General features: G+C 39.5%; 1 protein-coding gene across 10 annotated transcripts in view; it reads left to right on the forward strand.

The window, feature by feature from the left end:
* DOT1L (DOT1 like histone lysine methyltransferase) overlaps positions 1 to 15,435 on the forward strand; it is a 123,422-nt gene that overhangs the window by 60,794 nt on the left and 47,193 nt on the right. For 9 of the 10 annotated variants that reach the window (XM_069073617.1, XM_069073711.1, XM_069073758.1 and 6 more), the window contains exon 8: positions 10,228 to 10,283. In XM_069073617.1, coding sequence (XP_068929718.1) covers positions 10,228 to 10,283 — 56 coding nt within the window. Of the gene's footprint in view, positions 1 to 10,227; positions 10,284 to 14,258; positions 14,402 to 15,435 lie in introns of those variants that run through there. The other variant, XM_069074003.1, reaches the window with a different exon arrangement.

Genomic DNA, 15,435 nt, shown 5'->3' on the forward strand with positions numbered 1-15,435 from the left:
AGAATATTGGATAGGCATGGAAAACCAAAGAGAATGCCTGGAATGAAGAAATATGGTGAATCTTGTTTGTGGAATAGCCAGGAGGCCATTGTCACTGGATTGAAGTGTTTGTCAGGAGAGATGTGAGAGGGCAAACTTATGAAAGACTTTAAATGCCAAAGAGTGCATTTTGAATTTGATCCTGCAGGCTATAGGGAGCCACTGGTGTCTATTGAGGAGGGGAGTGACATGATCAGACCTGTACTTTAGGAAAATCACCTTGGCAGCTGAATGGAAGGATGGAATGGAATGTGGAGAGATTTGAGGCAGGTAGATCCACCCACAGGCTATGACAGTAATCTAGGCATGAGGTGATGAGGCTCTGCATTAGTGGGGTGACAGTGTCTGAGGAAAGAAGGGGAGGGCATGCTTGAGAGATGCTGAAGAGGTGAAATCTACAGGTCTTGGCATCAGCTTGTGTGTGGGGGTTGAAAGATACTAAGGAGTCCAGGATGCCTCCCTAGGTTGAGAGCCTGAGGGACTAAGAGGGTAGTGTTGCCCTCTGCAGTAATGGAGGAGGCAGAGTAGGAAGAGGGTTTAGCAGGAAACATCAGGAGTTCAGTTTGAGATATCTTCTAGACCTCAAATTTGAGATGTCTGAAAGGTAGTTGGATACACAGCATTGAACCTCAGCAGAAAATTTGGAGCAGGATAGTTCAATTTCAGGACTGTCAGATGGTAATTAAGCCCATAGGAGCGGATGTGATCACCAAGTGAAGTAGTTTAGAGGGAGAAGAGAAGAGGAGCCAAGACAGAGCCCTGAGGGACACCTATGGTTAGATCTGGAGGAGGATCCAGCAAAGGAGACAGAAGGAGCAGTCAGATCATTTGGAGGAGAAGCACAGGTGAGTGTTGTCCTCAAAACCTAGAGAGAACAGAGTATTGAAGAGGACAGTGATCAACAGTGTCAGACTGCAGAGAGGTCAAGGAGAGTGAAGATGGAGACAATGTTATTGTAAATGGCAACTAAGATCATTGGTAACTTTGGAGGGAGCAGTTTCAGTGGATGATGTGGTTGAAAGATAAGTTCTAAGCAGTTAAGAAGAGAATGAGAGGAGGGAAAATGGAAGTATGTATTCTCATTTAGTCATATTTTACTCTTTGTTGACACTATTTGGGGTTTTCTTGGCAGAGATGTTCAGATGGTTTGCCATTTCCTTCTCTAGTTGCTCATTTTACAGAAGAGAAAGCTGAGGGAAACAAAGTTAAGTGACTTGCCTAGGGCCACATAGCTCTTTAGTGTCTGAGGCCAGATTTGAACTCAGGAAGATGAGTCTTCCTAACTCCAGGTCCTGCATCATATACATTGCCCCACCTAACGGCAGCATGTATTGTAGACTGTCTGGACAATATTCAGTTATCATCCCATGGGGGTGGAAGGATCCAGTGAGGGTTTTTTGAGGATGGGGGAGACTTGGGCATGTTTGTAGGCAGTTGGAAATTAGCCAGTAGACAGGGAGTTAATTAAAAATTAAGTGAAAGAATGGCAATGACAGAGGGGGCAGTGTTGGTGGAGAAGGGATGGATTATCTGAACAAGTAGAGGGGGATTAACCTTAGTAAGATCACTTCATCATATGAGATATAGGAGGAGAATGTTACTGAAGGCACCTGAGTGATGGGAGATAAAGAGAGAACTCTTAGGGGAATGGCCACAATTTTTTCTTTAAATTATGAGACATTGTTCTCATCTGAGAGAGTGGGAAAAGGGGCTGCAGTAGGATCATTTGAGAAGGGATGACAAGGTTTGAAAGAGCCTCTGTAAGTGAGTTAATAAGGGAGGTACACTAGAATTGCTGGGCAGTGGTGAGGACCCAGTTGAGGTTACATAACATAAATTTGTAGTGGTTCCAGTCAAAAGACTTGTGTCATTTTCTCTGCCTTTGTTCAAAAGCACATGTACTGGCACCGAGGCAACCAAAAATAGGAGTGATCCAAAGCTGAGACTTGGCCGGGTGTAATGGGTGATATGATAAGGGACTAGGGATTCAAGAGAGGACAGCATAGAATTGAAATGCTTCAACAAGGAGTCAAGATGTGGGGAGAAGAGGAGACAGTGGCCAGTCCAATGGAGATGGCTTGGGAGAGTTGACAGGGCAGATAACCTCTCCCTAACTCTGTCCCCTACCATGTGTTTTAATACCACCTCCCAAACTTGGGGTTTTTGGTTTGTTTTTCCTTGTCTGCATGGAAGAAAAAGGCAGGCCCTTTGAACCCTCTGGTTCCTTCTCTCCCTTCTTTGAAGAGCTTCCCCTACTCTTCCATTTTCCTTTTTTGGGAAGGGTGGCATGTTTATAGGGTCTGTAATTTAGGGAGTGTGCTTATCTGCAAGGGGTTTTCCCTGCCTTTAAAAAAGAGTGTGAGAAGATTACAGAAGTAGGTCAGTCTATTCTCACTTATTTCTGTGTTCTTGAGCGTTGAGATTTTCAGTGCAGCAGGAACATCTATCTTTGTGGCTCCACTCTGACCTGGTGAATATGGGAGAAGTATATTCACCCAAACCCATTCTCCTGTCCTCCTGACAGCTATGTATACCATAGGTCTCTTTCTGCCTTTGGGAGCATCCTTTGGAAAGAGAGGGACGGGTACTATATACAATGAGCCAATCCGCAGTGCCAATACACTGTCCTTAATTAGGTTAGCAAGGTGGCAAAGTGGATCATGCATCAGGCAGTTGAGACCTGAGTTAAAATTAGCCTCAGACAGGTAGTAGTGACTTAATAATCTCTCTCTCTCTCTCTCTCTCTCTCTCTCTCTCTCTCTCTCTCTCTTTCTCACACACACACACAGAGTTAGCACTAGCGAAATGGTAGCTATAGTTCTATTTATAGCCCATGGAATAATGAATCAAGTTGCTTTGTGTTTATTTTCTGTTATCTGAGGATCTGTGTGCAATGGCTTCTGTTCAGTAACCTCTCCATCAGAGGCACTATGACATGATGATCAGAGTACTGGATTTGGAATTGGGAAAGTCTGGGTTTAAATGCTATGAGCTTGTTTAATTTAAAAACATTTATGAAACATTTTAAAAATTAGTTTATTTAAATTAAATTATTATTAATATTATTAATAATAAATTAATATTATTATTAAATTAGTTATTTTTTTTAAAGAAGGGTTTATCATGTGCCAGCTATGTACTAGAAACCATTAGTTACTGGGGTTTTAAAGACAAAATGAAACAGTTTTTGCTCTTAACAGACTTAGGTGGCACAGCGAATAGACTACTACCAGGTTAGGAAGTCAGGGAGACTGAGGTCACATATAGCCTCAGACAGTTACTGTGTAGCCCTGGACAAGTCGACTTCACCTCTGCCCCTTTAAGTTTTCTTACTTGTATTTAAGGCAAAAAAAAAAAAAAGAATAATAATAGCATTATCTCCAGGTTTTTAGGAGGATATAAAGTGATAATGTTTAAAAAAAATACTTTGCAAACCTCTAAAGTGTTGCATAAATGTTGGCTTCTATTATGGGACACAGTGTTTTGGTGGGAGATATGCCTCCTTCCTGGAGAGTATTGGACACAGGATGGTAACAAGTTATGACATTTGTAGCTATAATTTGGAGGGCTTGAGTCCTAACCCTCTGAGTTTTTTTCAAGAAAACATCTAGCACTAGTGACTGCTTGCCAGGGAGATCAGGGTGACCCTTGGCTTGCTGTAAAAAATGGATTAAGGTGTTTTACTTATCAGGTAAAATGTTGTATTTGGTCCGTGGGTTGAATCCTTGATTGGATGACATCATAGGCAGCTAAAAAGTGGAGTAAATGTACATATTGTAGAAGAGAGGACAGTTGGATCTTTTTTTTTTTTTTTTTTTTTTTGCTTTTTGGAGGGGCAGTTGGGGTTACGTGACTTGCCCAAGGTCACAGGCCAGATTTAAACTCAGGCCCTTTTGACTCCAGGGTGCTCTGTTTAACTGCTCCACCTAGCCACCCCTGACAGTTGTAATTTTAAATCTGTGAATTGGCATTTATTTTTTAAGAGAGTTTCCTTTCCCCAAGCTAGTGCAGACTCTGTTCCAAACCTGGTACCTGACAAATTAAGCTTATATTGGCGCCTCTGGAGTCATCTTTCAGATTTTAGCATTGGTATAACAAATCTGGCAATCTCACAATTACCCCTACAACTGAATGTTTATAACAATTGGTATTTGAGTGAAACTGTATTAATGGACAACCCATTTTTTAAATTAAAATTACTACTTATCTTTAGGCCCTGTATCAGATGATAGAATATTTTCTGCTTAACAGTTAAACATTTCCCAGTTGGGAATACATAGGATATTTGTTTCTCCTGGCAGCTTTTTTTAAATTCACAGTTTCGGCGGGAAATGTAATGTGTTTTGGTATTTGAAAAGTCCTCCAAACATCCCCTGTGGCTTGGACAAGATGCCACATTTTGGAGACTTGGATTCTTGCCGCTAGTTATTTTTAAATTAAACAGGGCTCTAAAAATAACTGTACTTTTTCAGGCAGAATTGACTTTTTTTTTTTTTTGAGCCAAGTATTTTGGCTTTGGTGTGTTAGGGCAACCACATACTGTCAAATAGCAAAAGGACTGCTCATGTACTGTTAATGGGAGAGATCCAGGGCAAGCCTGTCTTTGGATTTTTGTTGCCTTTTATTTTTACCCTCAAGTTATTTCCCCTTTAGTACTTTGTAATCCCAAGTGCAAAAAACCACATCTGTTAGTGCTATTTTCCAAATCTATTGTTTCACCTCTTGCTCAGGGGGAAAGTTATATTTACTTCTTAGTTCTCTGCAATCAAAGCTGTTCATTACAGGTGTTGATAGTATCTTTATTTTTAGATTTTGTTCTTCATGTTATCATTGTGCATATTGGCTTCCAATGTGTTCCTTACTCTGGGTCACATTACGCTGCTTCCTTGTTACCAGACTTGCCTGCAGTATGCATTGGGCGTCTTGGGCTCTCCTTCCTTGTGCGCAGTGCCAGCTTATCCTCAGTCTTGTGGCTTCTCTTGTTTACCCCACATATACCTTTTCTCCACAAATATTCCCCCCTCAGAATCAGTTCCCAGCTACGGCAATCTGTCAGTTTCATATTATTAACCCAGTGGTAGGATCTTTGAACCATTTCAATGCTCCTGATTAGCATCTTGTGTCTCTTGTTGTTGATAAGTCATGGTGGCAGTCATTGCCATTTTCTTTATGTTCACCAACTCCCCTTTCATAATTGGTTGCAGGTGGAAGTGTTACTCAGACCATGCAGATTTGCAGAGGTTTCAGAAGATGGAAATTAATATTGTAGATTCTGTGGAAAGGCAGGCATACTGTCCTGTGGTTGGGGAAACTGTTTAACTATTGTGAAAAGCATTTGGAATTATGCAAAGAAAGATTTTCTTCCTTAAAACAAGCCAAAGTTAGATATTAATATCATTTTTATAATTCTTTAAGGTTTGCAAAGCATTTTACAGATGTTTATTTGATCATCACAACAATCCCAGAAAGTAGGTTCCATGATTCCCATTTGAAAGATGAGGAAACCAGTCTTAGGAGGATTAGGGACTTGGCCAGGGATCACACAGCTGGATGTATCTAAGGCTGGATTCAGATTTCTTGACACTATGTCTACTGCTACTCCCTGTGCCATCCGGCTGCTTGTATTTAGAAAATCCTGGGTGCTTATAGGTGTTCTAGGGAGGGAGTGTAAGGAAAGCCTGTTTCAGATCCATTTAAAAGATGTTTCTAAAAATTTAAGTGTGAACAATTACTAGCTATGACACCTTGGGCAAGTCACTTAACCCCAATTGTCCTGCCTTCCCCCTTCCAAAAAGACACATAAAACAAAAGAATTTAATCATGGTGCAGTATGTGTTTTGGAATAGATGGTTCTTTTTACGTAGGTCACATGACATCTATTTTAAAATATACATGTATGTGCATGCATATATATATGTACATGCATATATGTATGAGTTTATGTTCAGAGACACACACATGTGCATCGTATGTGACTTGGCATTCATTGAGTACATTGCTTTATATCCTGCCCACCCCTACTCTTCAGAAAATTAATCTCCATTTAAAATCCTTGACCTTATTTTTTGCAAGTTGTTTCCATATTGTTATGTAAAGTTGGGAACATTATTATTTTTTTGCTCCAAGAAAGTCATATACTATTGGTAATTTTTAAAAAGAAGTTCTTTATTGATGTTTTCTGCTTCTTACATTATCATTGTTTTTCCCAGTATCCTTCTTCCTCTTCCTTCCAGAGAGCTATCTCTGTATAAAACTGTAATGTGTATATATTAGAGAAAAAATAAGTCAGTACAATTAATCAGCACTATATGTGCACTATATGACTCTCTATGGACCTTCCATCTCCCTGAATGGGATAGTTGAGCAGAAGGATATCTTTTCATTTCAGTCATGCTTGGTTTTTATGCATTTGTTAAATTCACCCTTTTTAAAAAATGTTTTTGTTCTTTCCATTTCCATTCATGATCTATATTGTTTTCTTGGCTCTGCTTACTTTATTCTTCTCATTTCATATAGATCCTTCCATGTTTCTGTGTTCATCTTATCATTCCTACTGCACAGTAATATTCCATTGCATTCTTGTGCCAGTTTCTTTTCCTGTTCCCCAATAGATAGGCATCTGCTTGTTTCTGTTTCTAATTCTTTGCTATCACAAAAAGTACCACTATAAATGTTTTAGTATATTTGGGGACTTTCTTATCAATAGCTTTCTTGGGTATTCCAGTAATGGAGATTCTGGTGCAGAGGGTATAGACATTTTAATAATTTTAATAATTTTAATAATTTTATTTGCACAATTCCAGTTCACTTTCCAAAATTGGTTGTTTTTTTTTAACCATTTCATAATACTACCGTGTTTCCCCGATAATAAGACACTGTCTTATTTTTTTTTGGACAGAAAAAACACCAGAGGGCTTATTTTCAGGGGAGGGCTTATTTTAATGAACATTGACAGCAATTTTAATAAACAGGTAAATGTGAACAAAAAAATGTACCTTTATTCAATAATGAATTCAATAAAGAACAGGATGACGCACTCACTGCTGTAGCTCTGATTGGATGCAGCTCGGAGCACGGCGTGCGCTCCGCAGGGGAGGGGGGACAGTGCATACAGAGGGTACTGTAATGTAGCGTGTACTACACTACAGTACTTCACTACAGTAGCAATCTCAATAGGGCTTATTTTAGAGGAATCTTACACAGTAAGGGGAGGGCTTATTTTCGGGATAAGTCTTACTATCGGGGGAAACATGGTACTAACAATGTATTAGTGTGTCTATCATTCCACAATCCCTCCAACATTGAATATTACCATTTTTTAAATCACCTGTTCCAGTTTGCAGAGAGTGAGGTAATATTTGATGATTTCTAGTTTTTTCCATTATAATTAATTTCATCATACCCAGGCTTATTGCTGTTTTGGGGTTAGGAAACTTAAATTCAAAATACCAGGAACACAGAATTAATATACTGATAGCAGCAGTTTCTTAGAGCACTTCAGTGTAGTGAAATAGATTCTGTTAAAGTTTAAGGTAGAAGCCCTATCTCTTACATGAGTGGCAGGAAAAGAATAACATTTTGGTTTAACTTGGTTTTTGTGTGTGACAGTTTTGGATATGACAAGGATTTTCCTGGATAAGAGCTGGTTCTTGTGACAAAAAATTAACCATTTGTAGCAGCATGGTTCAAAACGACTTTAGAGATCTAGATAGAAACTGATATAAGAGCATGTAAGTCCAGCAGTACTGGAAGAAATAAGGTTGGAGCTTGAATCCAGATATGAATGAGTTAATGGAGAAGGACAATACCTAAAGGCTGACTCCTTTATTTTTATTGTTTTTTTTGAAGGGGCAAGGTAGGGCAGTTGGGGTTAAGTGACTTGCCCAAGGTCACACGGCTAGTAAGTGTTAAGTGTCTAAGGCTGGATTTGAGCTCAGGTCCTCCTGACTCCAGGACTGGTGCTGTATTCACTGCACCCATCTAGGCACCCTGTTTATTTTTATTGACTGCCAGTTCCCAGTGTTCAAAGGAGCAACTGAAAACATACTTAGATTTTAGATTCAGATGAAGGAGGTCTGAGCTCAACCCTTGGCCCCCTGAGATTTGTGTGCTCTTGGATAAGGCCCTTCACATTCCTGAGTCTTTTGCTTTCAATCTTTTGCTTTCAATCCTTGGATCTGTTCTCCGAGGTCACCTTTTCTGTACATTAGTAGAATTATGTATTTCTCACATTTCGAAAAAAAGAAATCCCACTATAAAAGCATTTATCAAGTGTCTCCTTTGTGCTTAGTTTTAGCCAGTTAGTCCTCATTTTGCAAATGAGGACATTGAGGCTCAGAAAAGTAACACAGGCTGGATTTGAACTCAGGTCTTCTGACTCCCAGTTCTAGTATTCTTCTCTACTCTCTTATGCTTCTCTGTATCCACAATAACAACAATAATAGTAATAACTGAAATTTATAGAATGCTCTTTCATTTGCAGAGTCTTTTGGGAAACTTCATTGAGCTTCATGATAACCCTGTCAGGTAGATAGATACTCTTTTTGTCCCTATTTCATTTGTCAGGGAACCAAGCCTGAGAGAGGTCAGTTGATTCACTAGGAGCAGCACTTCCAGTGAGTGACAGGATTGTATTTGAGGTTTTCCTGGTCTAACTTTAGCCCCTACCATGCCATCTGTTTAGTAGGTAGATGATCCACTCGCATTTACTATGTGCCAGGCTCTTTCTTAGGCCCTGGTAAGTAGCCTGTGAGTTGATTGAGAGTAAAGACTGGGTCCTTTGTCTTTTTTTTTGGATCGCCAGAGCCTGATGTACTTAGGCACTAAATAAACGTTAACTCATTGAGTTAACAGGGCCTGCACTTGTGGGCCTTATGTGATATTGGGGAAGCAACCACTTCCATATATAAGAATATAGAAGGAAAAGTGGGAATGTAGCAGGGAAGATCAGGAAAGGCTATATATAGAAGATGGCAGAATTTTGAAGGAAATAGCTTTCCAGGAAGTTCAGGAGAAAAAGGAGCATATGTCCTGTGTCTGTATACATCAGCTTAGACATCAGGACTAGATCAGGACAGATACCTAACTATTGGATGGAATCAAAAAAGATTTTTTTTGTAGGACATGGTAAATTAGCTAAGCTTTTATTGACTTGTTCTGGTGAAGTGGTATAATGGGAATAAGTTTTGGAAAATTAGGCCAGGACCAGATTGTGAACAGGTTTCAATGCCAAGGCATATGTGCATCATCCTGGAGGCCAAGGGGAGCCATTGACTGTTGAGCAGTGCAAATTGACTATTGAGCAGTGCAGAGAGTCATACTCACTAAGCTTCATTTTGCCTTGGAAGAGTTTTTATGAGTTAGTCACTCCATTACTTGGAAAGCATTATCCTTAAAACACAACTTAAGCCTAAGATGTTGATACTAAGACCATACTCTGATTGAGGTTCAAGGCTGCCAGAGACAATTATATTTAATTTATCAATAATCCATGTCAGCCATTTTTAGCTTGGAGAGTGATGTCCAAATTGGTAGTATCCTTCATGTTCCCCAGAGATATGACGGCCCCATGACAATTTAAGAAAACATTTATAGAACTCTTAAACAAGAAAAAAGATATTTTAATGTGCTAGATTTAGGCAACCAAGTCAATATGCCATTCTTCCTGAAATCCCCCAGGAGTGAGTCCCAGCCAATTACTATTGGTGTGATAGAGAGGAAGCTGTGATATGAAGAAAGATTTGGTTATCACCTCTGTAATCCAGCTTTCCAGTGCCTTTTTCCAATGAACTTTATAAAAAAATATTATTTCCTAATATTTTTATTTATATTTTTCTTGTATTATATTTTATAATATATTGTTATAATATAATATGTTTATATTTTTACTTTATAAAAATTTTTGCTATAAATGGAATTTCAAACCTGCTTTCACATGATCTTTGTACATGAGCCATCAAGATCACTGATTGTTTGGAAAAAGTATTTGCTTTTATGCATTATTATTGTCCTCAATTTTTGACTGTTTTCCTTGTAACAAGATTTTCAAGTTCCTCAGCAGAGACACACATTGGGCATATGATAGTTGTCACTAAAATAGTTTGATTAGACAGACCTTAATTATTTTTTGTTGGGAGTGAGGATGTATAGCAAAGAATAATCTTTTTTCTTCCTTTTCTTTTCCTTTAGCTGGAAAGAGGTGACTTCCTTTCAGAAGAATGGCGGGAAAGAATTGCAAACACAAGGTATGACTAGTTCTGAAAATAGTTTAAATCCCTTAGCTACTTAGGAAACCTTGTGGGTCTCTATCCTCATGGGGGGCTTGCTTTAGTTGGAAGGTTGTTATGACTGATAATTGTGCTTTCGCTTTCTTCTTAGTGAATTCCTTCCAAGATGGTAGAAAGACCAGCTTCCTTCATGACTTTTTGTCATGACCATTTCAAAGGAAAATTAGGAGAAGATCACGTTCCTTATGGGGTAGGGGGTGGAAAGGGAGGGCTAGAGGTGCTTTTGATAAGTCTGTCACTTGGAATGAGTCAGTCCTTTTATTTGTGTGGCTGAGGGATCCTCATCATATGTGGGGGTGGGGTGGACAGTATGGTGGGAGAGTATCAACATTTAGAGGAAGTCAGTCTTTTACTCATGAGGCTGATAATCCCATCATTGATTATTTGTTCTGAATGTTATAGCATCTCTGTTTTTGAAATGGAATCTCCTGGAGGGCAAAGACCTTGTAACCTCCTCAGCATTGATGAATGCCCATTGGGTTGAATTACTCTAAAATAATCTCCCTTAGCCATGGAGTTGCTCCCTCTATTCCTGTGCAGAACCAGAAGAGGCAGCTTTCAAGGGTTACCTGGGTAAAAGCTCTCCAGGGGGGCCCATTTAGCATTAAGGGCCATTGTTCAAGCACACTCTCACAGCAGGGAAGTGATTTCTCCAATTTTACCTAAATTTTGCTTTGCCATTTAAATCCATTTTGTGTAGATTTGTGCCAAAGAGGGCAACAGCAAGTCAGAATCTGCCTTTATCTTTAGCTTAAGCTGCTTTTAAAAATAGTAGCTTGTTCTTTTTTGTTTGTAATGACCATTTTTTCCATTCCCTTAATCATTTTTACTGTTTCCTTTGGGGATTTTGTGTGTCTCTTTCCCCGTTCCTTCATTCCTCTCTCCCCCCCCTCCCCCTTGAAAACCAGAATAGATCCTAGGATCCCTGGAGGATTAGGGTATAGGTCCATGTTGTCAGTGCTAAAGGTGCCCCTCATTAGGGCAGTGGGTTTTCTCTAGCTATTCTTTAAGCAACTAACTCTTATTCCATTACTGCATGACTTAATCTTCCAGTGTTGTGGTAGCTTTTTTAATTACACCACCTTCCGATTCATATTCTTTTGGGGGAATATTTCCTGGACCCCTGAGCTTTTGTTTCCTGTGCTTTTAGCTTGTGGCCTTTTGCTGAAAATTTTCCTTAAGTGTGTTTTGCACTTTACATTGAATTGGAACTTCTCATGGATATTTTACTTTGAATTCAGTGTCGTGTAACTGAAGGCACTGTGTTTCAACGATTTGGACTCAGATCTCATGTTTGCTTTGCCAGCTTTATGTTTTGGCATCGTAGTGTCCTTCTGAAGTGAGAGGGTTGAATATTGACTAGATTTAACAAAATCTCAGATTTTGTGGTCTCAGCCTCTTTGCATTCTTCAGAATTACTAGTATTTCAGATAATTTTTGTTTATCATATGATCTAATGATATTTAACTTATAATAAATTATTGATAATTACAGAATTGGAAATTGAAACATATTTGTATGAAATAGCTCCAACCCCATAGGACCCCCTGAGTCACACTTTGAGAACCACCGTACGAGATGATTTAAGGTCATTTTCACTTCTAAACCTTTTCCCATCCCATATTCCCTAATAGAAAAGAAAAATAAACACCTATTACAAATATGTATAATGAAGGAAAATAAATTTACACATTTGCCTGAAATCATATTGATAACAGTCATGATACTTATCAGTTTATATCACAATTGTTTGGCATGCATGTGGCTGTCTTCCAAGCTATTTCTATAAAATGAAATAATCTCAGTACCAGGTCTAAAAAGTTCCTACCTTTTTGACACTGAAACATTGTTCATATTTTCACTTAACTTAAGAACTAGATTCTGTATCTGGCATTAGCAAGGTAGCTATCAAATCTCAGGGTTAGTAAAGGTCATATGACAAGGTAGAAGGAAACTAGCAAAGAGATAGCAATGAGGCAGAGGACTGTGGGTGTGGGCATTGTACTTGCCCTCATTGCTTTGGTGATTAATCCATACCCCTGGCATCACTGGGATATTGAAGCATATTTTATTTTAGTATCTTCCTAAGCATTTAAGGGTTTAGTCTTTGGCATCACCAAATTTGGGAACTCTCTGACAGTGGGCATTATATATGGGAATTAGGTTTTGATTAGGGGAAAAAATATCCTAGTAAAACAAATTCCCAATACATAGAAGTATTCATTTTCTCAATTGGAGAAATGGAAGTTATTTGAAACTCTAAAGGCTTGTTTAGAATCTTAGGTCTTAGCTCTAAGAATGTTTCCCAAGGAAAGATATTGCCTGGATTTAAAATTTATTTCTTGGCATGGAATTTTTTTTTCTTATTGGGACAAATCATGTTGTATGTTATTTCTTTCTCAATTTGTTTTGTAGTGTAAGCAAACATTAAAAAAAATCTTATCTCCTCCAAAGGCAGTGTAATGACCAGATTCCCACACTTAGGATCTGCAAACCTCTGTTTTCACCCTAGCCTTGACACTCATGGCTCTTGGGAATCATGGACCAGTCACTTTTCAGGGATCGCAGGCTGATCATCTAGGAACATGGCATAATTGTTGTCTTGCCTCCTTTGGACAGGGTTGAAGGAAGTGCCGGATAAATCTTTAAAGCACTAGACAAATAAGTGCATTTCAGGGAGAGAGTCCCTTGTCTCCTGACATTTTTAAAAACACCCTTTTTTCTGGAATGTGAGCAGTTGCTCAGGGGCTCCACCTTTCCTCCTGTGGCTTCTGTCATTGTCAGGGAATCATTATCACAATAAAGTAGTTATTTTCAGTTTTGTGTTTAAAGTAATTATCCTATTAAACTGTGGTTGTCCGCCTCTGAAAAGGGTCATTCCAAGCACATATTTACTAACTTGACACAAGGGTGAGAGAGGGATGGGTCAGCTGACTTGCTGCAGGCTGCTGATACTTGTCAGTGAAGATGTTTCCCATTCCCAGGCCATTCCTTCTGTGCGCCTCTCTGTACACACTGTGGCCAGCTCCCCTGCTTTGGCCAAAAGCTTTTAACCTGTTTCCTGCTGAACAAAGCAAATTGGCGCTCTGGTCAGAATTCAGGGAGCACAGACAATTCTGTGGCTACTGTACATAATCTGAATGGAAGCTTCATTAAGTTGTGCCCTAGGTGTCTAATGGCGCTTAGTTTCTTAAATTGATGATTCTTTTGCTACTTTACACCGGGGGCTGTAATTACTGTTAGGTGTTGCATACTCCAGTTGTTAACAGTTTTGGGTTTTGAATAAAATTTTTTTCCATTGGTAGAGAGCGACTTGCCAGTCCTTGGACTATTGAGAACTTTATATTTTGGACCCCTTTGGTTTCTGTACCTCATTGTCATCAAAAGGCTGGAAAAGCCCAGGGGAAAACCATGAGGGCAACTGGAATTGAGTGTACAGAAGCTACTGACGTTGCCAGATTGCTCTGTGATCCCGTCACCATCTGGTTGTATTCAGTCTTGCTTCCAGCTCTCTCTCTTTTGCTTGTTATTCTGCACTGGGGAGTAGTCCTCTGTTTTGCACATGGCCAATGCTTTCCATGACAACGACGTGTTTCATCAGCTCTGGAGTCCTGGGCCAGATCTTCCTCTGCGGTGTGCACCCAGTGATCTCCCTTCTCCCCCACCCTATGACCAAGCCAAAATAAAAGCTTAGCAGTCAAAACCTAGTGGCCCCGTACAGGGACTTGGTTAAGATGCCTTTGACAGTGGTCATCAGCTTAATTCTGTGAGTACTATCCTCTGTTTTATTCAAAGGATGAGCAGATTTTTAATTTACGACTCACAGATGAGGAAATGTAGGGTTTTTAGAGTCTGCCTGTATACAGCAGCCCCCCGTAAATACTTGTTCCTGAAGATATCTCCTGGCTTTCAGGTTCCCAGCACCTTTAATACCTTGAACTTCTCAAGCTCCTCCTCTACCATGCCAGCCATGCCATAATCCTGTGATAAGACCAAGCCACAGAATGGACGCTGAGTAGTTGGCAGAGGGCAGAATCTGGCCCTGAGAGTCCTGCAGGATCGAGTTAAGTGAGAAGGTGTGCTCTGGGAAAAGCCATTTGGTAATTAACCAAGGAGACCACTGGACGGGCTGAATTTCTAAAGTTTGCAATTCACAGTATTCCCATAGGATAAAATTCCCCTTTGGAAATGCTATTAGATATTGTGTGTCCTTTTCAAACCATCCATCACCCTGATGTCATTGCTGGCCTTCATTCCTGTGTTAAAATATGACCATTTCTTGTCCTGCCTCTTCTTTGCATTTGTCACATGAAGGGGAAGGGGGTGGTGGCGGTGGGGGTGGGGCTGGGGGTGGGAATGGGTTTTTTGGCTCTGTCTTTTACTATGCCCAGTCTTCAGAACAGTTCTCTTTGTTCTTTGCTGACTTGATTTTCTTTCCTTCCCTTTCTCTTGTTCTTTATTATTGTTCTGTTTGCTCATCACAGCTCATGATCCTGGTTATTGATACCTTGGGTTTGTTGGGGAGACTGGTCTGCCTTGTCAGACCGTCTTTTGGTTAACATAACATCAAGATTTAAAAGAAATGACTCTAGAAATTATAGTTTGTTGGATACATATAGAGAATGGGGGAGGCTACAGGGGATGGGGGGGAAGCAGTGATGCCAGTGGGAGTGCATCTTTTGGTATAGTATTTCCAGGACTGAATATATACTTTATACTGAAATATTTTAAACTTTAAATGCAGAATTATAAGGATTTGGAAAAGGCTGTACTCTTGTAAAAATGTCATTTTTCCCTTTTGTAACCTTCAAAAACCACTTCCTTTGCAGACTCCCAGCCATCTGAGGCTCTTACAGGGCTTGTTAGATGAGAGAGTGTGTCACCTTTTTACTTGTGAGCAGAGCTGGTGTCATTTCTCCCTGGCACCCCTTTTCCCAGTTTTCATTGAGCAATATATGTGGTTGAAATTATTCTTGAGCAATCAATAGATTGAATTAATCTTACTAATCATATGTTTTAACTTTTTTCCTTTTGGTTTACTGGTAGAGAAGTTGGCTTGTTTATAATCTGAAAATACTGCTGGTTAAGTTGGTGACAGTTCAGTTTATAG

This window comes from Petaurus breviceps, unplaced genomic scaffold (genome assembly GCF_028583685.1).
Source record: "Petaurus breviceps papuanus isolate PSGF00001 unplaced genomic scaffold, PetGlider_PUasm1.0 108, whole genome shotgun sequence".
Taxonomy (NCBI): Eukaryota; Metazoa; Chordata; class Mammalia; order Diprotodontia; family Petauridae; genus Petaurus; species Petaurus breviceps.